This window comes from Falco rusticolus, chromosome 6 (genome assembly GCF_015220075.1).
Source record: "Falco rusticolus isolate bFalRus1 chromosome 6, bFalRus1.pri, whole genome shotgun sequence".
NCBI lineage: Eukaryota > Metazoa > Chordata > Aves > Falconiformes > Falconidae > Falco > Falco rusticolus.
Window position 1 is genome coordinate 42,381,223 of NC_051192.1, and position 24,511 is coordinate 42,405,733.

The 24,511-nt window shown below is 40.1% G+C and overlaps 1 protein-coding gene across 10 annotated transcripts in view; it reads right to left on the reverse strand.

Annotated features, from left to right (window-relative positions):
- Nucleotides 1-482: 482 nt before the first annotated feature.
- Nucleotides 483-24,511, reverse strand: part of ARID1B (AT-rich interaction domain 1B) — a 335,724-nt gene continuing 311,695 nt past the window's right edge. For 7 of the 10 annotated variants that reach the window (XM_037392406.1, XM_037392400.1, XM_037392401.1 and 4 more), the window contains 8 exons: nucleotides 16,667-16,805; nucleotides 15,166-15,338; nucleotides 13,374-13,524; nucleotides 12,247-12,363; nucleotides 10,600-10,696; nucleotides 6,572-7,361; nucleotides 5,585-5,715; nucleotides 483-3,581 (listed from right to left, as the gene is read on the reverse strand). In XM_037392406.1, coding sequence (XP_037248303.1) covers nucleotides 1,869-3,581; nucleotides 5,585-5,715; nucleotides 6,572-7,361; nucleotides 10,600-10,696; nucleotides 12,247-12,363; nucleotides 13,374-13,524; nucleotides 15,166-15,338; nucleotides 16,667-16,805 — 3,311 coding nt within the window. In that variant the 3' untranslated portion in view covers nucleotides 483-1,868. The remainder of the gene's footprint in view (nucleotides 3,582-5,584; nucleotides 5,716-6,571; nucleotides 7,362-10,599; nucleotides 10,697-12,246; nucleotides 12,364-13,373; nucleotides 13,525-15,165; nucleotides 15,339-16,666; nucleotides 16,806-24,511) is intronic. The other 3 variants (XM_037392407.1, XM_037392403.1, XM_037392402.1) reach the window with 1 other exon arrangement.

A 24,511-nucleotide genomic window follows, 5' to 3' on the forward strand; every position in this document is an offset into this window, starting at 1 on the left:
CATGTAAGTATGCAATGACACATACAGTATCGAGAAGTGGGTGGGTGTTTATTCTAAATACCCACATCACTGGGGTATTTGCACCTTTAACCAACAAAGAGAATTACAGGTAGTGAATACAGATCGATTTCTTCAAGTTGGTTATTGCTTTAACAAAATCTGTCACTTTTTCTAACACCCGTCCTCAGTCCCCCAAACACAGCACGGAGACTGGATACCTGCATAGTCAGAACTATCATTTGCCAGCCATGTCTTCCCCTTTGAGGCTTTGTGGTTTTATAAATAAGTATTAAAAACACTTCTCTGTGATGCAAGAAGGCTCTTCTAGAAGGAGAGCGAGTTGCTGCAATATGGTAGTGTAGTATTTTTGAAGGTCGTAATAATAAAGTAGGGGGAAAGAATAGTCATTATTGCTCTTTCTTGTAATTACTTTGCTTTCTGATATCCCACACTGCAACTAGAACATTATTCAAGAACACCCATCACAGTGCTTAACAAGATTTAATGTACATTTATTCTTAACATGTGGAACATATAAAGATTTTATACTGAATAAATGAAATTCATTAAGCCAGAGGAAAAGGAGGAATTTACATCAAGTTTTTTCTTTTTTTAACTACATTATCTTGAAATACAAATGCAGATTCTTGTCACTGAAAAATCTTTGAAGTTGTGTTTCTTCCTTTTTTTTTTTTCCTGTATATATTTTCTTTTGTCTGTAGACTGGTAACCATTTTCTTAAATCAATCCATACGTAACCATTTCCACACCTTGATTTATAAAGCAAATTGTGATCGGCTGCTCTCCCGAAATAGAGCATGACTTTATACATACAGAAACTTGTACATTACCCTCAGTTGTTGGTTTTCTGTGTTGGGTTTTCTCTTTTTTCTTTTTTTTTTATTTTTTGGAGATATGGCCCAAATGAAAGAAAAAATAATTCTACTATCACTTTGTAGATACCACATCATGAAAAAGAAACTAAAAACTTTGTACTAAAAAAAAAAAAAATGAGGGTATGTTTAATGTACAACTTCTATATACATCACGGCCCTTAGGCAATAAAAAAATATTTTAAAAAATGATTAAAGGAATTGTGAAGAACTGTCATTGTGGAAGGTCAAAAAAAACCCAGATGTAGACAAGACAGTTCTGGTGAGGAAGCAATTGATGTTTATCATCAGGTTTTGTTTAAAAATCTTTTAACTTGACTTTTTTGTTTTGTTTTGCTCCTAGCCTAATGTAACCATTTCTCCTGAGGAGAAACCAGTATCGTTTTGTATTTTGACTACTGACTGACACCCTCCTTGATCCCCTACACCTACATCACTATAATCTTCTATTGCACAGAGCTTTGGGTGATGGTATACAAGTTTTTTTTTATTTTTTCCTTATTTGAAAAAATAAAACACACAGGAACTTGGTATGTTGGTTATTTTTCACCTTTTTGTTTCAAAGTGGTGAGATTTTTTTCCCCATCATACAATGGTTTGCCATAACATTTTTTTTTAAAAAGTCACTAGTTCGCTTCCCAAAAAATATGCAATACAAACATGGAAAAGAACATTGAAAAGGATAATCTATGGAAAAAAAAAGTGTGACCTTTGAATGTACTAGACAGCAACTTTGGTTAAAAAAAATAAAATAAAAAGATGTACTTATACACATAGACAGCAAATATTAATTTCATAACTGTTCAAATTAATAATTTCTTTAATTCCCAATTGGTAAATAGTGAATGGGGCAGAGGAGCAAAGATTCTTTTTTTTTTTTTCCTTCTTCCTACGTTGGATAAACAAGAACAGAAAACAGCCAGTTATATGTGACCCTCTAATCTCCACTCACACATGCTTGGCTTCTCACTTATGTCATAACTGCCCAATCTGAAAAAGTACATCACAGATGACAGATGCAACCAGAGAGTTCAGGACAGCAGATATTGAGATATCCAGCAAACGACCCTCGTGCAAAAGGAACTCTGAGCGGTTCTCGTCCACTCTCGCCATGGCCAGCAAGGCCTTGGCTGCCCTGCACATCATGTCTACACTAGGCGGCTCCAGAGGTGGAGGCTGCATGTGCATGAGGTTATGCTGGCTCTGCTGGTACTGGGCCATAGTGACCCCATCCTCCAGGAAGCTTATCAAGTTTCCGATGCTTCCCTTCTGCACAGCTATTGCCCTTGCTGCTAATGTGTCCCCCTGGGCAAGGTTCGATAAAAGCGCCATGGACATTTCTCGGCAGACCGGGTTTTTGCGGTCCCCAACGTACCTAACTAAAGTAGCGTAGAGTTTCTCCTGACGACTGAATGGGGGGGTGGCCAAGATAAGGTCCACGTTATTGTCCTGGATACTGAGCTTACACAGGGTCTCCAGCACAAGTCTCTGAGGCGAAAGAACTGAGTTGGGCCCCACGGTTGGAAAAGGATCCTGTGCCTCTGCAGACGGGCACACCATCCAGTGCAGCAAGCCATCCAAAATTGGCAAACAGATGCTTTCTGTGTAAGCAGACAAGTCTAGCTGCCCAGAAATGTTGGCTAATGTGACCAATGTATTATCCCTCAAGACCTCGAGGCAGTCCCACCACCACTCATCCTTGCTGCAGGCCACCCCTTTGTCCTCCTCTTCCTCTTTCTCGTAAGTCTGCGGTGCTCGCTTTCTTTCTGGATGCTCATGGTGAAGAAGGATCAACTTTCCCAGGATCAGCACCAAGCCTGGATGTTTGGACATTTCGGTGTCATTGCCAGGCACAAAAGACAAGCTACGGACGATATTTGACACACAGATGCAGCGTTTGGCCAAGGAGTCTTGCCAGTGAGTTATGGTGCATAGAGGAGTCTCATCCCGGCTCCTTGGCTCATCCTCTAGCAGTTTAATATTCCGGTGGCTTTTGGCTTGGTGGATCCCAAAGGGAAATTTACTGCTCTCTGTTTGGGAACCAGAGTTTGAGTCTTCAGGCAATGCTCCTGGCCGAGCTGAGAGGACATCATCAATGGTTGCTGTTATACTTTTTTCTTGCTGTTCCTCAGATTCACTTTTCCCCTCGAGGTCCTTCTTTTTGCTTGGAGAGTTCAAGGGAGGAGGGGCTTTCCTGCGTGGAGGAATCTCCATTTTGCTTTCAAAGTGAGTCTGGATATGCTCAGTTGTGTCACCACCACCAAGCTGCCAGTGGAGAAGTCCACTATCAAATTCCTGAACACGTCCAAGTTTGTCAGATCGGTCAACAACAAATAGATTATTTTTCTTTACAATCTTTATTGGCAGCTTGTCAAATTTACTGGCTTGTTTTGGCCTCTCACCTGGTTCAGCAATGGCACCAGGAGTGGAAAAAACAATGCTCTTTTCTTCTCCTTCTACCTTTTCATCCTCCCCCTCCTCCTCATCTTCATCAAAATAGTCAATACATTCGTCGTTCTCCTCTTTTCCAGTATCCTCTGCCAAGGGCTGGCTATCATCTTTCTTGGCTGCTTTGTGATCAAGTGCTTTGTGGCCTGGATCTCCCACTTCATATTCCATAAGGATTCCAAAAATGTCAATCAGGCATTTTCTAAAATATTCTACTAAAAGCTCAAGAAATCCAGACAACTGAGGGGAGAAGAAAGAACATAAAAATCAGATAAATATTTTTGTCTGCACAGAATTTTATTAGGAACACTGATGCATATATCTGTGAATATCTCCCTCCTCCTGCTGTGCACTTGTGACTAGGTCCTCCATTATGGAAATTAATCAAAGGAAATTCTTCTAGCATCTGTCCAGACAGTATATAATGTCAAACTATCATGGCTCCATTTACTTAAACCGTAACAGCTACGAGAAGTACAGAACTTTATTTGTACGTCTCCTTTAAGATACAGTAGACATATACCCTAGCTGCTCTGTCCCCTTGGAAGTTTCCAGTAGTCTTCATTTTCTGTACAGAGTACTGAAATTTAAATGCACTTCATTTTTCTGATTTGTACTTTTATTAGATGCCTAAAGTTTACAATTCTTCCTCTCCCCCTTTGTGTCTCAGTCTCTACAACCAACTGCCCTGTAGGAATCTGCAGATCAAGGTCTAGGTACTGACATCTTAGAATAATATCCCATCTCTATTGGAATAGTTCCATTTTTGCCTGGCGATATTTAAAAATTGTTACTGGAGCCTGCTGCTGTAAGTCCCCTTCAGAAACAGTTTTCATTTAGGTTTAATCCTCTTAATTGACTTGTAATCACCTTCTTATGGAAAGGCAATAGTTGGACTTGCTATTAATTTACCCTCAGTGACTTTATTACTAAAAGTTCTTTGTTATGAGTTCAGCCTGATTATCTGGCTTTCAGTGTTTTTTTTTTAAATCGTGGGCTAACAGGTTTTCAGCAAAATGTATCCTTTTGTCCATTCTGTATTCTCTTATGATTGCCAAAACCTCACAGAATTAACAACAAACTGATGCTTATGAAGAGCAGGAATTATCAGCCATCATATGGAGTCCTGACTGCCATTGGAAATAAGAGTCCGAGGCAAAAATAACAAAAAATATGTATATTTAAAATAAGCCTGGTGTTCTGTGCAACTTGCACAGGGTGCATTAATGCAATTTCTAACAGAATTCAGAGATTCACCTCGCTTAACTTCAAACACCTGCAACAGTTACACACCCAGCCTAGTTGTCTAGATTCCTTTTATAATCAATGGTCTTTTACAGGCCATTCCTAGGGTATGATTCATCTGACCTATTTTAGATATCTGCTTCAGGATGAGATGAATCATGCTATAGATATCCACAGTTCTAAAGTTAGGTGGGATGAAATGTACCATTTGTGCCTGTATTTTAAAAAAAGGTCATTATATTTAAAAAAATATGAGTTATGCTATTAGTAACCAAGGAATGAATGGAGCAGAGAAACTGAATATTTAATTTGTACAAATTTGAGATGATGTGCATTATCAGCATGCCATCTATTACTACCACCTAACAGGCCAATGATTAGAGCAGGGCTGAAAAATGCTGGGAAGTACTGAGGCAAGAACACACTGTTACATTTCGTGTTACTTGCACCCCGTGGACAGACAGTGGATTTTAGCCTTAAAATTGTCAATCTGGTAATTCTGTGCAAACTTAATTTACTGGAAGAAGAAACCAAACAGAAAATAAGCAATTAAAAACCATCCCACAGCCTAGTGTAGAACTACTGAAAAAGATGAGTAGTCACCAAAAGAGCCTCAAATCAGTTTAAATACAGTTTTGCAAAGCCTTTTACGAAAACACAAGTTAAGCAAGATGACTAAGATACTGCTGTTTTCTGGGACTGTATTTGTACTATCATGAGTGTGTATTTACACATTAGTCCTCTACCAGTGCTAAAATTCTTATATTCCTACATGCTCCCTTCTACAAGAGAGACCCTCCTTTCAGGCTTATTTCCCCTATTCAACCTAAAGCTCTCTCCTGTTGCTCACTGTTACCGATCATGACCAAGGGACATTTTGCAATATTCCAATTTATGGTAATTATAATCAATTTTAAAGGACTTCAGAATTTTTGTAGCTATCTTATTTCAGTTTTGCTTCCTTGGAAAGTTGAGAAGTATACTGCTTTCCCACCTACCTGAGAGAGGTTGAAAGTAGCGACAGTGCTGTCATCATACAGAAGAATATTAATAGTGTCTAGCGCCCAGGTACTTTCAGCCAAAAGACCAGATTTAAGAGACATCATCACTCTCCAGGCCTCAGGAGTTACTGGAGAAAGAAGGAGACACAAAACAGTATTAGTGCATCCTCAGAGACCGTTCATGAGTTCTGAAATATTAAACTGTGATATTCTGAGGATGCAGAATTTAAATGAAATTGTTACTGAAACAGCGGTTAAGACCCTGCTTTCACCACTTAGTCCTGTTCAGTTTTTCTGTAACTGCTGCTCAGCCTTAATACTGGAGAACATCTTAACAGGACCATTCTTCCCAACTTTGAAGCCAAAATAAAGGTACAAAGTTAGAGAAGTTGACTAAACCAAATAATCAGTAAATAAAGGTAGAATACTCTGTCAGGAGTGTGGGAACTTGAAGTATGGGAACTCGAATGTATGAAATGTAACAGGACTTCAAGATAAGAAGATACTTGGGAAAGAACAGGGGGAGAAACAAACATGACAAATAATAGGGAATAAATAAATGGGCCATTCAGGTGAGGCAGAGACTATAACTACACAGCAGAACAGCATGAGCTTCCATGGAACATGAACACAGAAAGCTTTCTCAGCTAAATATTGTATTGGTGATTTAACAGATGTTCTGTAGGACCTTTAAACACATACACATACCATTTGGAAATCTGAGACAAGCTTCATTCTTAATGCACTTCTGGAGACCGGAGGTCTCCATATAAAATATTGCTTTAATTTCATGTCAGATTGTCTGGGATGAGTTTTACCCATCATCCTCACTGATGCATATGTTATTACATTTTTATTGAAGACCATCACATTATAGTTATCAAAGTTAACTGTCACAATAGTCTTAAAACATAAAAGAAAATAAAAATCGAAGTTCCTATCTCACAACCTATTTCAGTATTTGTCTTCTGTTTTGATGCTTACCAATATCTTTTGAGGTAATCTTTCGTCTTGGTTTTAAGACTGGTTGGGATGCTTCTACAGAGCCTGGAGGGAAGGTAATTTCTCGCCTAATCGGTGGTGGTTGGGGTGGAGGTCCTGTGACCTGTGACACTGGAACTGTGGGTATAACCTTTTGCATCTTCATGGAGGGTAGGAAAGGAGACTTGCTTGGAGACATACGGTTTTCCAAAGAGCGCTGGAAGGATGCTGGACTTGGAGCTCTAGAGATGTGGTTTGGCATAGAGGGTGGCGTCTGGTAGGATGACTGAGGAGGTCTAGTGATAGGCTGCATGGAAGCTGAGGATGACATATAAGAAGGCTGACGTTGGTTGACGTGAGAAGGCCACTGACTCTCGTGGTTTATCCTCTGGTCAGGTACCATCATATCATCAGTGCGATTCATCCCTGGATATGGTGGGGCCTGTGCAGGGCCTCCTGGACCTTGTCTGTTCTGGTAAGGGTAAGGCATATCATTTCGTGTTGGCCACATGTTCTGCTGAGGACCTTCACTGGAGGATGATGACTGCATGGGGCCACCAATCATCTGGGGAGGTATTCCATGCTGCTGCATTTGTCCTGGGCCCTGCATCCTCTCCCTGTTATACGGATATGGATACTGTCCCTGCATGGGCCTCCTGTCAGGCCCTGTGTAAGCGTTGCTGTACTGGTTATACATTTCCTGTTGCTGGTTGCCATACTGCATGTTATACATATCCCCTTCATGGCGTTTGGCTGGAGGCCCATACATGCCATCCATGTGCCGCTTATAGTTCTGAAAAAAAATTTTGGAAAGAAGATGCATCACTTTTACTCCATACACAATACAAATATATTGGCTGGAAGCTCATTTGAAAAGCTGAAAGCACTTAGCTCTAGAGGGACCGTGCTGATTCCAGAGTCAGGCACGCAGTGCTATGGTTAGGCTTGATTCAGTGCTTTCTTTTTAAGCCTGTTTTGCTGTGCTTATAACTTAATATTAAAAGGAAACTTACCCTTGGGCTAAATTTTCTTATGCTTGGTCTCATTTTCTCCCTTTCCCTTTCCTATCTGTCAGATTAAATTCCACTGGTCATTTCAAACATGCACGAAAAGGCAACAGTCCTGACCAACTAAAATACTTTCGCTTCTTTTTCATGCTTAGTCTACTAAGAAGAAAAATATTTTAAAAATTCAAAACCACTCAGTGAATATTTTAAAGTGACAGGCACTGAATAAACTCTTAAAATAACAAGATATGCTACAAGCATACGTGTCTGAAACACTGGATCTTATGACAGGGCATAGGCCTACACACAGTAAATTTATTAGTATGAGAAAACATGCTGTTGCATTTGCTACTCTGTGTAATTCCCAGGACCACGGTCCTGTTTGGGCAACCATCCCTCTTCCAAAATCATCCTAATCACATTTAATTTACTGTGAGATTATTACAGCAAATGGTCACATCCAAACGTTCTGTTCTAGTTTATGCAGGTTCTTACCCTGCTGATCAGTAATGAATTAAGCAATGTAACTAACAGCTGCCACCTATGGTTTATTCTCTCTTTGTTTCTCACTCTCTCAAGTGGGGGATGTGTGAGGTAAGCTGTTTCACCTTGGGGGAAGTTTAGCTGTTTTTAAATCATACAAGCTTGTATGTATTTACGTTTAAGATGGCAGAACAAAAAAAGACATGTTGCAGTTTAAGAGGTAAGGTTTGCAGTGGCCCTTAGTTCCTGTGGGAGTTTGTTCCACAGTTCAAACCACACTGAGTGCTCTGAAGCAAAAAATGTGAATTAAATGGGTGATTTTTGAATATATGATCTATGATAAACTCAAAGTTATGGCTCCCCCAGAAACTGTAGCTCAGCCACGCTGCACAATGTATACTAATGTACCAGAGTTAAGATCAGACAAAATTCTGTATGTATTCAATATGGGTCAGTTAAAACAGCTCTGGGATTCATAAACTCGTCTTCCAACTTTGGTGCGCATAAAACCACAACTACTGTATTGCATGAAAGTATTTTTTTTTAAACTTGCTATAGAGCTGTCTGGCTATCTGAGAAATACCTATTTTCAGCCTTATATAAACTACTTGCTGTAGGCAAATTCCACTCTTGGGACCAATTTTTATGTTAAGAACTGACTTGGCAGTTGCCACACCTAAAAACGTGGTGTTTGTTTTGCCACAGTGACTCAGAGCGCTTAAAGTAGACACTTGGGAATGAAGCATGTGCCTTTGTAAAAGTAGTTCATCGCTCTTGTGTATGTAGTGGCAACATGCCTAATGGTACCCAATGCTGAGGGACAGTGATGCACCTGAACTCCCCCTCCTGTGTTCAGCAAGAGACTGAGGCTGCACGATGTGTGTCTCTCTCCACCAGGGATATGGGATTCTGAGACCTCACAGAAGACAAAACGACACCAACACAGGTGACCTGCTGCAAAATAGCTCTTAGGGAATAAGCATTTCTACGGGAATTGAAAAACCCAGCTCGACGTGCTTCATTAGCCCCAGGAGGTCATGCTCCAAGCGCCTCCTTCCCAGGTCATTCCCTACAGCCTTCAGGCTGTAGATGTAGCTTTGAAAGGGCCATTTTTCACGTTCTTCCTGTACCACTATAGAGTGAAATGTAGGAAATTGAAAATAAACTAGTGGTAACCTAATCCCTAGCTAAATGAAGAAGTGGAATCCTCTGAGAGGGAGAAGCTGAGGCCAGCCGGGATCCTTGCCCTTCATTCTTCACTGATTTTTTGCATTAATGCATTTTGCATTCAAGAATCATTGTACAAAGCATATAAACAGCACTAAGGACAGGGCCAAGTATATTTTTCCGAATTCTAGCTGTCCCCTTGCTTAAATGAACATGTCGTTAACATATTCCCTGCACACATTCGCATGGAATATAACAAACTGTTCTGCTATGTATATTTGCAATTTCCCCACTAAATCACCTAGACTGCTAGCATATGCATAAGGAACAATGGATCAGTTTTTTGACTATGCTATTTTAGGGATGTTATGAACTAAAGAGATAAGCAAGAAATTCTGAAATTGAAATTTATATACATTTTCAGTACAGTCCATCCTAAGATTGCCTCTTTAAGGTTCCTCTCCGCTCCCTGAATTTCCTACTAAAACTCTATCCCAAACTGAAAAGGACTACCTGAAATTGGCTGCAAAGTAGCTTACATTTTAATTTTTATATTATAATGAAATGCTTTCTGTTTTGGAAGCTAACTTCAATTACTGCATGACTAGAAATGAACTGATAACACGCAAGATGAAACTGATCCTCCTGAAGTCAGTGGAGTTTTGCTATTGACTTAAAAGAGGGGATTTTGCCCACAAGGTATTAATGATACACCTAACAAAAAATATTAATAATTAATATAATTTGTATTTTCAAAGTTATTACACAGTTCGGGAGACTGGAACGTACCAATGTTTAAACTATTTTTAACACTAATAATGTTCCCTCTCATGTATTTGTACCCTATTATTACTAGCGATAACATGTGGGGACTATGCCATCTGATCTGTATTAAAGATAGGTATCTCATATGAGCCATCAAAGCATTCTGAATAATTGAGAGTGCTGCATGTTCTACTTTGTTCCGGTTTTCTGCTGGGTTCACTTGGCTGCATGACATTAAGTTAAGGCCTCTCAACCTGCCAGCCAAGCAGCTTTCCCATTTGCTTCCGGAATTGAGGCTGCATCACTTTACTAGCCTGTGAATTATACTTTCCTAGTCTGCTGGTTATTAACTTGGGACAATCACTTGATACACATCCAAAGCCACAGGACATCTGTTAAAATTTACACTCTTCCAGTGTAATGAATGCATTTTCCTATAGCTGCACATACACTGCTTATTCATATGGACTGTGATTTTGACCAGAACTACAGGGCCCCTCTGTGCCAAAAGACAACTATTGTATAAACACATTTTTGAATGTATACAGAATTTTGGGTTGACATTTATTGAACAAATGTTATGAATATAGCCATTTTCCTCTTTCCTACCTGCTGCTGTGGATACATTCCAGGCTGATGTCCTCCATATGGTGGCTGTCCTGAGGGAGGTCCTTGTCCTGGATACTGCTGCCCATACGGTTCATGCCTAAAACAAAGCATTCAAATCAACACTTAGAGCTGCTGCAATTTCCAAGCCACTAGGAAAAGCAAAGTACTCTGATGATCTTGCACCTTGAAGATATTTGCCATTTGGAAACAAGGTGAAGGTACAATGCGGTATGGTCCTGAGCCAGATGTAGTAAGCTCTGCTGGAGCTGGTAGTGGAAGGAAGGAGATAAAGCAGATAGAAGAAAGGAGGAGCAGTGAAGATGCAAAAGAGAGATTTAGAGGTAGCACTCAGGAACGGGAATAGGGTATGGTCAGCAAAGATGTAAGAAAGGCAGCTGCAGCCACTGGGAACTCATCTTAGGTAGAAAAGTATCTGATGTACAGCTCAAAGCCTGCAAGTCAGAATTCTTGTGTTTTATCAAGTTAGTCTCCAAGCAAGCCACTTTCTGGATTATTAAAGAATATTATCAATAGTTAACTGCTAATTTCAAGTGAAATTGTGATTTTAGTCTGACGATAAGTGACAGAAAGCGAGTACAAATTTCATTACAATATGTAACATTTAAATACATCATCACTGAGTAAAACCAGAACTCATGATTTTGGTAATGTTCATGTCATTTTTGATTAAAGCTACATAATGAAGCATACAAAAAGGAGGCAGTTATGTTGCACTGGGAAACTTACCTGTGGCCTTTAAGACCTTTGAGGAGCACTATAGTGCAACTGCAATATTTTTAGCACATCTGAATGAAATTTAGGTTGCTGAAATGGAGTACTTGGAAAGTGTTAAGACTGATAAATAAGTAACACTGTATTTCGGACCAAATAATTCCTCTCTGTATGCTACCAGTTAGAACACATCTACAGCTGAAGTATAATTATGGAAGTAATATATCAGGGAGAGTCAGAGAAACAGAGGACTGGGGAATCTGACACATTAAAAGAACTAATGGGACCCAATTTTTCCAAAAGCATAGAAAACTCACATTTTTTGAGTTGACCAGACTGAAAGTAATAGCTGTTCAGTATCTCCTAAAATTATGATGCGGATGGAGAGTAATTACCTAATGCCAGTTAAAAGAACAATGTAACTGATAGGAATTGTCTACGGTTGTCTGAGATGGTTCATGCAATAAGATAAAACTGAGCGAAGGTACATGTATGTTATACATAAGGGAACACTTCCTAAATGTTTAATTTGTTAGTCACAGGATAACCACGAGCCAGGTGGAGCTCTGAAAGCTTCAGAACTGGTGTCACTTAATGCTGCTCTGGAGAACTTGGGCCTATAAAATGTGTTCTAGTTCAGTATTGGCAGGGAGATACACAAGGAAGGACATATACTCCACTTCTAACATCTCTGATTCTACAGCTACAAAAAATCAACTGATTCACCCAAGCCTCCGCCCCTCCCTCTGGCCCCCCTCAAGAAACTGAACCAGCAGTAAAAGCCTAAATAAGAACAGACGAAACAGAAGTAGCACACCAAGAGGCCACGTATTCTGTCTATGTGCTCTCACAGAGGCTGCTAGCACTCGTTAGCAGGTTATTGTAGATATTACAAACAGAGAAATCAGTGTTCACCTTTGCTGGCCAGGGTAACGATTAGGAGAGTACATGCTTGGGTCACTGTTTGAAGGCACCATGTTGCTTTGACCAGGTGGTCCCATACTGCCTTCAGGACCCAGCCCATGATCCGACCTAAAAAATGACAAAGGAAACCTCATTCTGTAAAAAGCACTTATTCTCCAAAATTGCCAACAAAATAAAACAAAACACACCCCTTAAAGAAAACATTCTCTTGACTTATCACCTTCCACTGGAACCCTTAACTCTCGCTGACTCCCTAGCAATGTGACCTATTGAACACCATGATTATACTTGTGTTGCTTTACTCACCTACTGCTTCAAACTACTGACTGAAAACTACTCCGCTGTTACACTAAAAGACCCACACCGCACAACTTTGGCTAGGCTACCATCAGGAAACGAAACCTGAAGCTAAAGTACACAGCCTAATGAAAATAAAAGTAGGAATACAGCCATAGCTGCAAAACCTACCAGAATACTTAATATAATGCAAACATTCTCAAACCATTCTGCTTGCTATATACTAATGCTTAGACATCAGTGATTTCACTGATTATTTTTTTTGTCCCAAAGCCTTTCCTGGGATAAACAAAAGAGGACCCAATTTTTTTTGTGTGTACTTCACTGAAAGACAAACTTACGAGGATCCTGATGGACACACTGCAAGACTGGTGCCCCTACAGCTCAGACAACAGAATCCAGATTCTCCAAAGGCAATTCACTAACAGACCACAAACCGGACATGTTTAGGCTATGCATTTTGTTTTTGATGAAAAGCCCACCAACAACTAACTGCTCAGGTGAAAACATGGCCAGCAGACTAACTCAGGTGCTACTTTATGCCATCGCAGCCCAGCCCAGCCCAGCCCAAGGCAGCTGTCAGACACCCACGTGCTGATCTGCTGCAGCCTGAGTGACTTCTAAGGTGCGACAATTCCTCATTATTGATTTCTGTGAAGAGCTAGACTCAGTTATTACCAGTGGTTTGACTCCCAGTTACTAACATGCTGTAGGAAATGTAGGCTGCTACATTCTCTGCAAGGTGCAATGGGAAAATGAGAAGGGGAGAGACAGCATAATTTTCACTAATGGGCTTTGCTTTTTCATGAAGATTGACTCACCTCCTGTCATAGCCACTTCCATAAGAGAACTGCTGTCGCTGGCTCATGCTCATGTTGGACATTGCTCCAGATGGACTCTGGTTATACATATCTTGTATTCCACTGTTAGGCATTTGTCCAGGGGTCATGAAAGGCTCATTGCTTCCAGGCACTGCAACAATAAGGGAAATCAAATATATTATTCTGGGTGTTTGAAGATATCTTTCTATTAAATGATGTATTTTAAAATAGCGTTCAGATCCCTAACACTGCCAAGGAGAGTTAGCTGGTGTCTGACAAGCTCTCAAGGGTCTGATGAAAACACATGAAGCAGCACCACTACCAAGATGATGGTTATATTAAGGAGCTGCAAGCGAGGAAAGTAATCTCATCCTATGGAACTGAGCTCATCAGGCACCAGGCAGTTTCTTTCCTGTAGTCCTCATAGCTGAGGATGAACTCACTCTTGTTCTTTTCACCCCAAACAATGCTAAATATGAATGCAAATGTAAACCTTACAAAACAGATGAAAGCAAATCTCCTAGTTTGGATTACAAGGCTGTCAGAATCAGGCTCTTTTTTTCCCCATAAAGCCCTCATACATACATGTATACTGTAATTTAGTTATCGAAAGGATACTGTGTCTCAATGTAGCTTCTCGAACAGGATGGGCGTATTACTGGATATAAATCCCCAAGCAAACAGAGGGAGATAGTCTATGCTTTAGTCCCTCACAGTAGACACTGAACAGAGACATTTCTGTTTTGACAGGATACATACGTGAAACATACAACAAAGTGTAATAAACCCACTTAATCTCACATGGGTATAAAACCTAAAGTGACTCTAAGGCAGAGAGGGTTTTCCCTTCCTCCAACTGTGTTATGCTAGTGTCCACAGCCCAGGCAAAAGGATTTAAAAGGAAGGTTTAAAACAAAATCACATCAGATTAGCCACATCTTTTAAAGCATCTCCCCACTTCATCACCTATCTATCATCCCTGATTTCTGGACATTTTCTTCCTATTCCTTCCTTTTGCTCCCTTTTAGTTTCCACTTCTTAAATTTCACCTCCTCCATCTGCTCTTCTCTTTGCAGCCATTGTGAGCCCTGCTTGTCTTTTTTCCTCCCACTTTCCTATATATGAGGCACACAAGATTGATTCATTTTAAGCACACTTTACAAATCTGCTTTTACATCCACAAAACCATCTGTAGGTTAAGTGCCAAAAAGGACAAGTCAGGGTTGACATGAATTTTCATTTTTGCTTTCTAAAAATAAACTGACTTTGAGTGTGTTTATCACCTTTTGTCAGGGGCTGTCCCATTGAGAAAAAATTAGCTTTCCTATTCTGAAAAACAGGTAAACTGAGACAGAGAGCGTTAGGAGACTTGCTCAGTGCTGCACAGTGAAAATTCAGTTCAGCCCCATTACAACCAGGCATGTTGCTTTTCACTACTTCACATTCTTAACACTGAAGTCCAGCATCTGATTTGCAGAGTAACTAACCACCTTCAAGAAACATAGGGCGCTGCACAAAATCTAACCCTATGAATTGATGCCATTTCCTGAAATGTATTCCTACAAGCATTTTTAGGATACTGTCAAGTCTAAAATAAACAGTGTGACTTTGAGAGGGGAAAATATGACCAGCCCAGAATGAAACACAATTGTATTACAACTCTCTTCTTGCTACAAGGATACCATTTTACCAATGGTAAAATCACCAAAGTTTAAAAGCTCATTCTGATGACTAGAACCTCTGGATTACATAGAAGTAGGGAAGAATGCTTAAGCTCCCACAAAGAAAATACCTTTTCTCATTCCACCGAAAGGATCTTTATTCGGCTCATATGGCATCCTTCCCATCATATCTGGCATGTTTATTCCCTGCTGGTATGGTGCATTTGGCGTCATGGAGTTTCGCTTTGGGAATGCTGAATCACTTACATCGGAAAAGGGATCATGCACACTAACTGCGCTGTTTCTAGCAGATGAGAAAAAGGAGGCATTAACATCATCACGTAGTCATAAGAATTATGAAAACAGACTGGACTATAATACACCTAGCCCATGATGCTGTGGCAGTGATCAGTGCAAGATACATCCGAGGAAGATGCAAGAAATTTTCACAATGGACAATCATTTAAAAAATCTTCCCATTTTTTTCCTCACGCTTATCTGGCTACTTACCTTAAAGATCAGCGTTTCTAATCTAATTCAACTGTGTGTGTTCCTATTACTCATATAAAAGTCTAAACCTCTCTGAAATTTCACTAAGCTGTTTGCCTCACCACCCCAAGGCAGTGAGCTCCACAGATCATACGCTGTGTCAGAATTACTTTCTATCACTTTCATATTTATTACCTTACAAATTTACCAAGCACCCCATTGCACTCCTACTAGAGGAAAGACTAAACAGCAACACTTGATTTACCTCCCAAATAACATTTACTCTTAGGGAGAGGCACTAACCTTTATGACTGCAGCCAGCTTTATTCTAAAGCCCTTAAAAATTCAGCTTGGAAAATGGAGTTTCCCTGATAACTATCAGATTTATTCTTAATGAAAAAGATTTTTTTTTACATAGTGAATGAAAACTCATTCTGAGTTAAAGATGATTTTAAAAGGTTCTTGTTATCCTTTCTGCAGTATTACAGAGGGAGAAAAAAAGAACCTAATTATGTAAAGGTTGGGGTGACTCTGTACATAGTTCAGAGCTCAGATACTTTCCTGCCAAAGTCAACAAGAGCTTTTTTTGCTGGACCTCAGTGGGCTAAGGACCTTTAACAAATGGCAAGGCGCCTCCACTTCAGATTAAGCCAGTCTGTGTGACTTACAGGACACAGAACTGAAAAAGATCTCGTGGTCCGTCCAGTTGTATCCTCTGTTATCCCAACCACTGTTACTATATAAGCTTTTCATAATTTGAACTTAAGTGACACCTTAAAACCACACATTCCTCCTTCCTGAGCATGAATGGCTGGACCTGTATACCAGAGGAGTACAGGGTAGGCTGTGGTTCTAAGCTGATGGCTGGGTTCCACCTTCCTCCCCACTCTTCATATATGCGCATGACCGCCTTGGCACTGGTGCTTGTCTGATCCTTCTCTGGTGTTTAAAAAGCTAATGCAGCTCCTACTCCTTCCTCCCTTTCCCTCTCTCCCCCCCAAAAAGAAATAATTTTCTGCTGCTTTTAAGACTCTGACTGGTTCACCAAAGAATCAGATGAGTGCCTGAGCAGTTGGGAAAGACTGGCTTAAACTGTTGCAGAATTACAGCTAACAAAAAAATGAAGCAAAGCTCTTTTCATACCTGCCACCCTGCATAGGTGTCATCTGTCCATGAGGTGTTGATGCTGGTGTTGGGGGCTTCAAATCGCCTGGCACTTCTGTCATGGAATTACTACCAGTAGACTGTGGAGTCTGTGGGCCTTGCAAGGAACCAGAATTAGCTGGGAAAATAAAGAAAAAGGAAGTATTATAAGGTAGCAGCCGAATTCCTGTGGAAATAATAATCAAGGAGAGAAACTGGTTCTTTCTCCCATAAGCCTGCTTATACCATGCATCTCAGTACTTTGTAACTTCTCCAAAATCCTCTGAGATCAGGATATGCTGTGCCGTAATAGCCATCATCTTTCCTAGAACCATGAATTTAATCTGCTGCCTGAAGCAACAGGAACAGAAATCATCTAGATGAAGGATCATTTAAATCAGAGGTCAGAGATACAAAGTTAACTGTCTGTAGTTCACGACCCAGTAAATGAAGGTTGTTCTTTGGCAGAGCTTCTATATATAATCACGACCACAACACATATGTTTATAAGGCAAATTTAAGCCAGAAGCTTTCCCTCACAAATTTTAACTGTTATATTAATACAAATTCATAATTTCATTTACCACTAAAGGCAGACATTTCCATGGCGAAACAGAGCAGATGATTAGTGGCACACTGCAACCTTATGCCATCTTTGAGACAACATAGCACAGGATTGTATTTAAGAAATGCAAAAGGCAATCTGGGATAAAAAGGAAGTGATCACTGAAAGCATAATGTGAACAGGAGACTATAAATAACACTCATAATAAAATTATGAAAATAGCAGTGGACAGCTTAACAAAAAGTAGTTAGGGTCATGGTAAAGTACATGTAACAAGACCAGGTCAATTCTGCAAAGCAGCTGTTTCATCTGCAAAAATGTCTGTGCTGAGATCTCGGAAAGCAATAGAATACCTGCACTACTGTCCTCCTTGACCATGGTAAACAGTTATATTCTTGATATGACAACAAGTGTAGAAAAGTGTATACTGTTCCATTCCAATAAGACTGACAAGTAATAAGGTCATTACATGAATACATCGTACAAGATAATGATAAAATACATCTAGACCAACCTTTTAGACACTGAAGTTACTATTTTCATATGACTACTGAGGAGAAACACGGCCCTACCCCAAAGATCTGACATAGTTGTTTTCTAATTTAGAAGGTGGTAAATGGGAATTAGTAACAACATCTAAGCCTTGGATCTGACTGGCCTTGCAGCAGAAATTCTGCTTGAGGAGAACTTGTAGGACTCAAATCTTTAGATGCAATTGGGGGAAAAAAATTATCAACAGAAAGAATTCACAAATCTAATAAGACTCGGAAAGACATGGCTCTGGCTTGAGAGGTCCTTCTTTTTTATGAACTGTCATGTAAGCATTTTATAATGCCTGACTACATTCAGCAACCAATTAACAAAACTTTATAAATTACTGTTAGAGGGAAAATTGGAACAAGCAATATGAGCTTTTCTTCTGTGTGTGAAAGAGAGAGTGGTTTATAATTGACTCAGAATCCTGGAACACTCATCATCTTGACAGGCAGAGCTTGTTTTTAACTGAAGAACACCTTTTTTATATGTGTTTAATTTATATCTGTAACACATGTTCCACTATCTGGAAATCAGTCTCAGTGGCAAGTGCATATGTAAAATCCACATTGCGCAGATCACATTGTTCTTGTCCTCAGCTTTCTGAGCCATGTTTGGATTACACTCACAGAGCAACAAGGTTCAAGAAAAAGTTTAAGAAAAGCTCTCTGATTGCATTAATACAGTAACAACATTTGCAACAACTAATGCTACAGTTGACTGAAGGCTTTGGTACTATAATAAAACAAATCCATATGATAAGAAAAAAAAATAAATCATCATATTCACATAAAATGAACCCTCTCTATATATGACTCCTGAGTGAGCCAGGATCATTTTCCTGCCCTTGAGCTTTAAACACAATTCTAGATTACTTCTGAAAAGCTTGAAAGCATTTCTGAGTTAAGCCACACATTGTCACACACCATCTTGTTATATTAGAACCATGTAAGTGAACATCTTAGTGTACCCATATACTTACCGTAAATATGATATTGCCTAACCCTGCATATTTCTCTTATGGTGGGCCATTAAGCCGCGGTTAGGTTCTTCCCTATCCTACCTGAGCAAGAACTTAAGCCATATCTAAAGTAAACCTAAAGAAAACAAGCAAAATATTTTTTCAGTATTTATGGGCTGCATGAATACATAATCTTTATATTATGAATAACAATGTGTTTTATATAATCTTCTTATATAAGGAAAGGTTTAAAAGCAAAAAGATATCCAACTGAGAAGCTACAAGATAAATTTTTATCTGCTCAGTGGTGGTTGTAAGGTTGGTTATTTCCGCCCCCAGCCCCCCCCCCCCCCCCCCCCCCCATTTTAAATAACTGGTTATAAACAGCTGAAAAAATGGAAGGCAAATGCTATCATGAGAAGTGCAAAATTTCTGAATACTGCTTTGTTAATACATTTTGCTCTTGACCACTATTGGATCTGGGACACTTCTACAGAACAGGGAACTGCAAGTGTTTCAGTCTCTTGATTATGTGGTCATCAGCTACCAAGAAGAGTCCAAGCGACCTACAAGCAACTGCAAAGATAATTATTTCTATGTCATACACTCACAGGCCACAGAATAGTTCATCCGTATTTTACTAACAGCATCAATGCAAATAGCACATTACTTCACAAAGAGTAAGGTAAGCATATACCCTTAACGGTAACTGTTTGTAGAGCAGGTACAATTTTTTAAGCAACTTAACTTCCTCTTGTAGGATGTGATTTTCAGTACTTTTGCCAATTTCCCTCAAGATGATTTTATTTTGGAAATTTTAAGCTGTAACTGGCTGGCTTTTTCTAAAAATATGCCTTCGAAAATATATGGTCCTCCTCTGTTGTATTTTTCTGTCAGTCTTCCAAGCCAAGTATACATTTGGTCACCTTTTTCGTACACAGTACCAGCAGTCCCTTCATTGTCTGAAGAACAGACTTGGCCGTAATGCTGGGGATGTGCCTGTTACAAAGAAAGTACTCTTGCTGTTCCAGTGTTGATTCTGATTTGGTTAAATTTGTAAAAATACCTGTTTATATGTATAGATTATTAGCTTGCTATATATTCACTGCTTGGTTTTCTGAAAGGATCTTTCTAAAAGCATCTGAAGTTTGTACTTATTTCAGGCTGCAGGTGAGCAGGACTCTCACTGTAATTCAGCTCCTGGGTTGATCTGGGCAGTCTTGAATGTGGAGCTGAGCATGAGAACCTATAGTCAGGAAACCACCCTGCACAAGCTCTCATGGTTAACAACTGGAGGTTGGCAAGCAAAGGCAGGGCAATAGGGTTTCTGACCATCAACAGAAAAGGAGAATAGGAGAATGTCAAGGGGACTGCAAATCTGCAAAGGAGACACAGATGCTGCTGAGATCAAATTAGAATATGAAAAGTCTGAAGTTGCATGGACACGATATTACACAACAGGGAAGGCCAACAAAGCAAAGCCCAGAAATGCAGCTAATGAGAGTTAAACTACGAGGAAAGTACCGTAAGGGGCTGGATAAAGAGACAAAAACAGTGGAAGAGTCCAGTACTGGGCAAATGAGTGATAATTTGCACAAGAGGTTCTTAGATGTGTGTTCCTTTTCTCAGAGAGTCTGTTTAGAGGTGCTGATTTCCAGCTGTGCAGAACACGTAGGGCAACTGATGAGGTCATATAAAGGGCTATACATGGCCAAACTTAGAAAAACTGGCACCTAGAAATAGCAGATAATCGTGTTATAAATTTTTTGGTAGCCCGGTTCCTCTTCTGTAGAATGGGAATCATCTTACTTTCCCTCTCAGATGGGTATTGCGAAGGCTGATTAATGCTTTTTAAAGCCCTCAAATACAGTTGTAGTGAAGATGAGAGAAAACAAGGAATACATTTTTAACTCTGTTTGAAAACTGTGGCACAAGTAAGGGCTGTGTACTGAAAAGTGAGGATAACACAAAATACCGAATAGCTCCGTACTCACTGGTCGCTGTTTATTCTATGCACTGAATGATACAGACATGTCATGGAAAAAAATTCAATGTGACTGTATAATTAAGAGTGTATTGAACTGTATATGCACAAGGAAACATAATTAAGTTTGCAAAGATTATATTTCACTTCTGGCATTTCCTAACTTTTGAACATTTGACTTTGCATCAAAGCAATGTACTTCAAACGGTTCTTTAATACAGCATGTGCACACAGGTGCCTGTCTGCACATACGTTAAATACAAACTAGTTATGTTCTCTCACACATACACTGCTATCAGCAATATTTTCTAGTTGAAGAACATAAAAACAACCCTCTTCCCTGTATGAAAGCACAACATCCCTTTTCCATGTTTCACCTTAGATTTGATTTGCTAGCTGCTCTCTCAATTTTTTACATCTATCCTTGCAGGGTTTTTATTATGGTGGTAGATGTTTGATTTTGATTGTGGGCATCCTGAAATAGAAGCTGTATCTTTTGAAGTTCTTCATAAGCTTCAGTATTAAAGAACTAAGAAGGAAGACAAACAACGTTCTTTTAGAATAGGTAATCTCTGCTTACATGATCCTGCAGCTGACTTGGGGATGTGTCCAGGAAAAAACCTGTGTGTACATAGCTACTGAATTCTTCATCTCGCATCTACATCTCAGCAACACTTGTCTTTCAAGTGTCATAACAGATTTGTAAGAATATGCTTTTAACAATAGAAAATCCATCCAAAATGAAATAAAATCAACATCTTTGTCAGTAAGAAGGTGAGGTCCTATAAACTCTTCCACAGTTCACTCAACAGCATGCACTATTCTTGGCAGCATGGAATTAGAGCTCTGGCGTGGCTTTTTCCTTGCAAAGCCTGCATGGCAGTAAGTATGCTTTCAGGAAAAGACCCTTTACCTACCAGAACAGAAATATGCAGTTAAGAAAAAAAATATCTTTCTCTTGCCAGCATTTTTTTTTCCTTCAGGGAAGAAAAAAAACCACCAACCCCAAGCAAAGAAGAATGCAACCTCTTGAAACTCCATTAATACGAGGCCTGACCTGCTCTCTAGGATATCCCTACCTTTTGCCAGAAGCTACAAATGTATACTCTAAAGTAAACAATGGAAAGGTTACTGAAGGTTAAGTACATTCACATACTTCAGAGTGAACAGCCAGCCCCCACGCTGGGAAGATAATTTACACAGCACGAACCTGGTGCCCCAGTTAGTCCAGGCTAGGGGCTGCTGGCTGCGGCAGGCCCCCCCTGGGCGGGCACGGGGGGCACCTCTGTCCGTCCCCCCATCCACCCCTCTCGACCCCTTGCCCATCCATCTTCTGTGGGGATTCCCTGGCCGGCCTCATGACACGCTCCATGACATCACCTGCCTGCTAATAATAGCACTTCAGTCAGCCACCCGCCAGCAGAGACGGATGGGTTTGGTTACAGATGCACTCACTGAATGGCTGTGTCGTGTGGTGCTGTGCCGTGTCCCCCCGCCCTGCCTTCCCCCTCCCCAAGTCTTGTTTCTCTGCTGCCAAGGAAACGCAGGGAACACACTCTTGGCTCGCTCTCGCTCCTTTTCCAAGGCAGGCATACAATTTTACAGGTTGGCTGTAATGAAATCTCCGCTGACATCAGGGCCAGCTGCTGAGTGTTACTCGGGAGCATCTTTGGCTGTACCACTGTGGCCAGTGTGTTCATTCAGTATAGGATAAACACTCAGTCTGTAATTTTGAGAGTCAGGTGTACATAACCGCTTACTGCAGCTAAGCATTTACAGTGCCAGAGTACAGCAAGAAAAAAGAACTCCTTCATGCTGATGCTCTTTTGAAATTTGTTCTCTGGCACCCATTAGTGCTTAGCATAATGGCCCCCAAAATTCTTCTCAGTTTAGAATTTGCCACATAGATTTGTGCGTATTTTGGTCGAAACTATCAAACATGCATGACAGGAAGAGTGTTTTGTCTTTGCAGCCACTTCGAGAAAACATTAGAGTCCTAGAAGGATGCTTATGAAGACCTACAACGCCTCTCTCTCTCTCTAAAGGATTTTATATGCAGCAAAAGAGTGGCCAACAGCTGACATGGACCTGGGCACCTTATGAAGATCAGCTGATTTTTAAACTCTCATAGCATCAGCTGGTTAGAACTGGGCAAAACACAACACCCTGCCCTCTGAGGCAAGTCTCCCTGCTTTTTTATCAGAATTAACTTCAGCCCCAATACTGTAACTAGTTCTCTGTAAATCGATTTGGCTTCAACGTGGCTCTGCCTACACTGAGCTAACTGCACAACAGAGGCTAATGGTTAAAGCAAGGACCTTTGGAAGCCACTCTTTCTTTTTGTATGGGGCTCCTGTTCCCTCTGAATGCCAAAGAGTAACAGATTATCTAAAGTACATCTACATCTCTGCTGCTTTTGTGCAGTTAAAATGTTAATGTTGGTATATACTAAAGGAAAAGGAGCAAGAAAAAAAGCTGGCTATTAAAGAGAACAGGCTTGTACTCTGCAGCATCTATACCTCAGCGGGATTTCATGTACTAAAGCTGATACACACTGCGAAAGCCTTTCTCCACACAGAAGTGCAGTTCCATTCAGTAACACGAGCTCTTTTCTCGCCAACAAAACAAACCTTGAGATCTTTGCTTGCTTCCCCCTCTTCTAGTCTCTATGTCCTGCTGTGTTTTTATTTTAGAAAAATAGTTTCAGTTCTCGTCATAGACAGCTTGCTAGAATGTTATGATAAATTTAAACTTGGACTTTGTCATTTTCATCTGTAGCACCATGATGCAAAAGGACCCTGTAAAAGTGGTATGCCTGACACTTCTTTTGTTTCAGGTTTGCATATTTAAATAATGGTTCTTCATCCCAAAATGCATCCAATTTATAGTGATCATTCCCAAACCAAATACTGAGAGCAGTGTTGGAGAGAGAGGGGTAAGGGAGGAGAGAGCAAAACAAAAACCCCAAAATACTCCTGCATTTTTAGTACTGCTGTTTAGTTTTAGAAACAGATGAACTCTCTTCACCCTCCTTAACAAGCCTAACAGTTTCAGCTCCCCTTACCTGCCTTCTCAGGAAGTGACAGGCACATCCAACATCTTTTTTTTTTTTGCCGCAGCGCACATTCACAACACTCTGTACTCGTTTCAGACAGATAAACATTTGGACTATAGGCTTCACTTCTAGTACCAAGTGTTTTCCTGCATCTTCTAAATTTGCATTGCAAGTAACCTAGTTATTTTCTCTGTTAAATAATCAGCACTGGGGTACCTGACAGCCCTAAGTGTTAACAAGGTGGAGGAAATTTAAGTTATTACACAGAGAGACGTACCTAGGAAGTTCTTAACCAAACACTCCCCCAAATCCTTACACTGAATACATCAGGCTGAGAAAGGTTTACACCTCATTACTGTTATCTTTCTCTGTACTGACGAAGCACTATCATAAGAAATGATCTTGTAAAGGCCAGAACTGTATTATGTAATTATAAAGGTCGTTGCAATTTTCTAGTATCCATGATGGGATACTGGAGCCACACAGCCTACAAACCGCCTGCAGAGCCTGCTGGGTCCCTGACTTGCCACTTCCCATTTTCAGTCAGTGAACTGCACTAACAGAAATTAAGTTATTTAATACTTTCCTAAAATTGCCTTCTAATGGAGGAAACTGCTGTAAACATTCCAGGAATGATATTCTCTTGGCAATAACAGAAGATGATCTGCCTAACAGTAATTGCGAAGGTAGTTCACAATTTTGTCAAATTATTTTGTTGGTCAGAAAAGCCCAATAATCAGCAAATC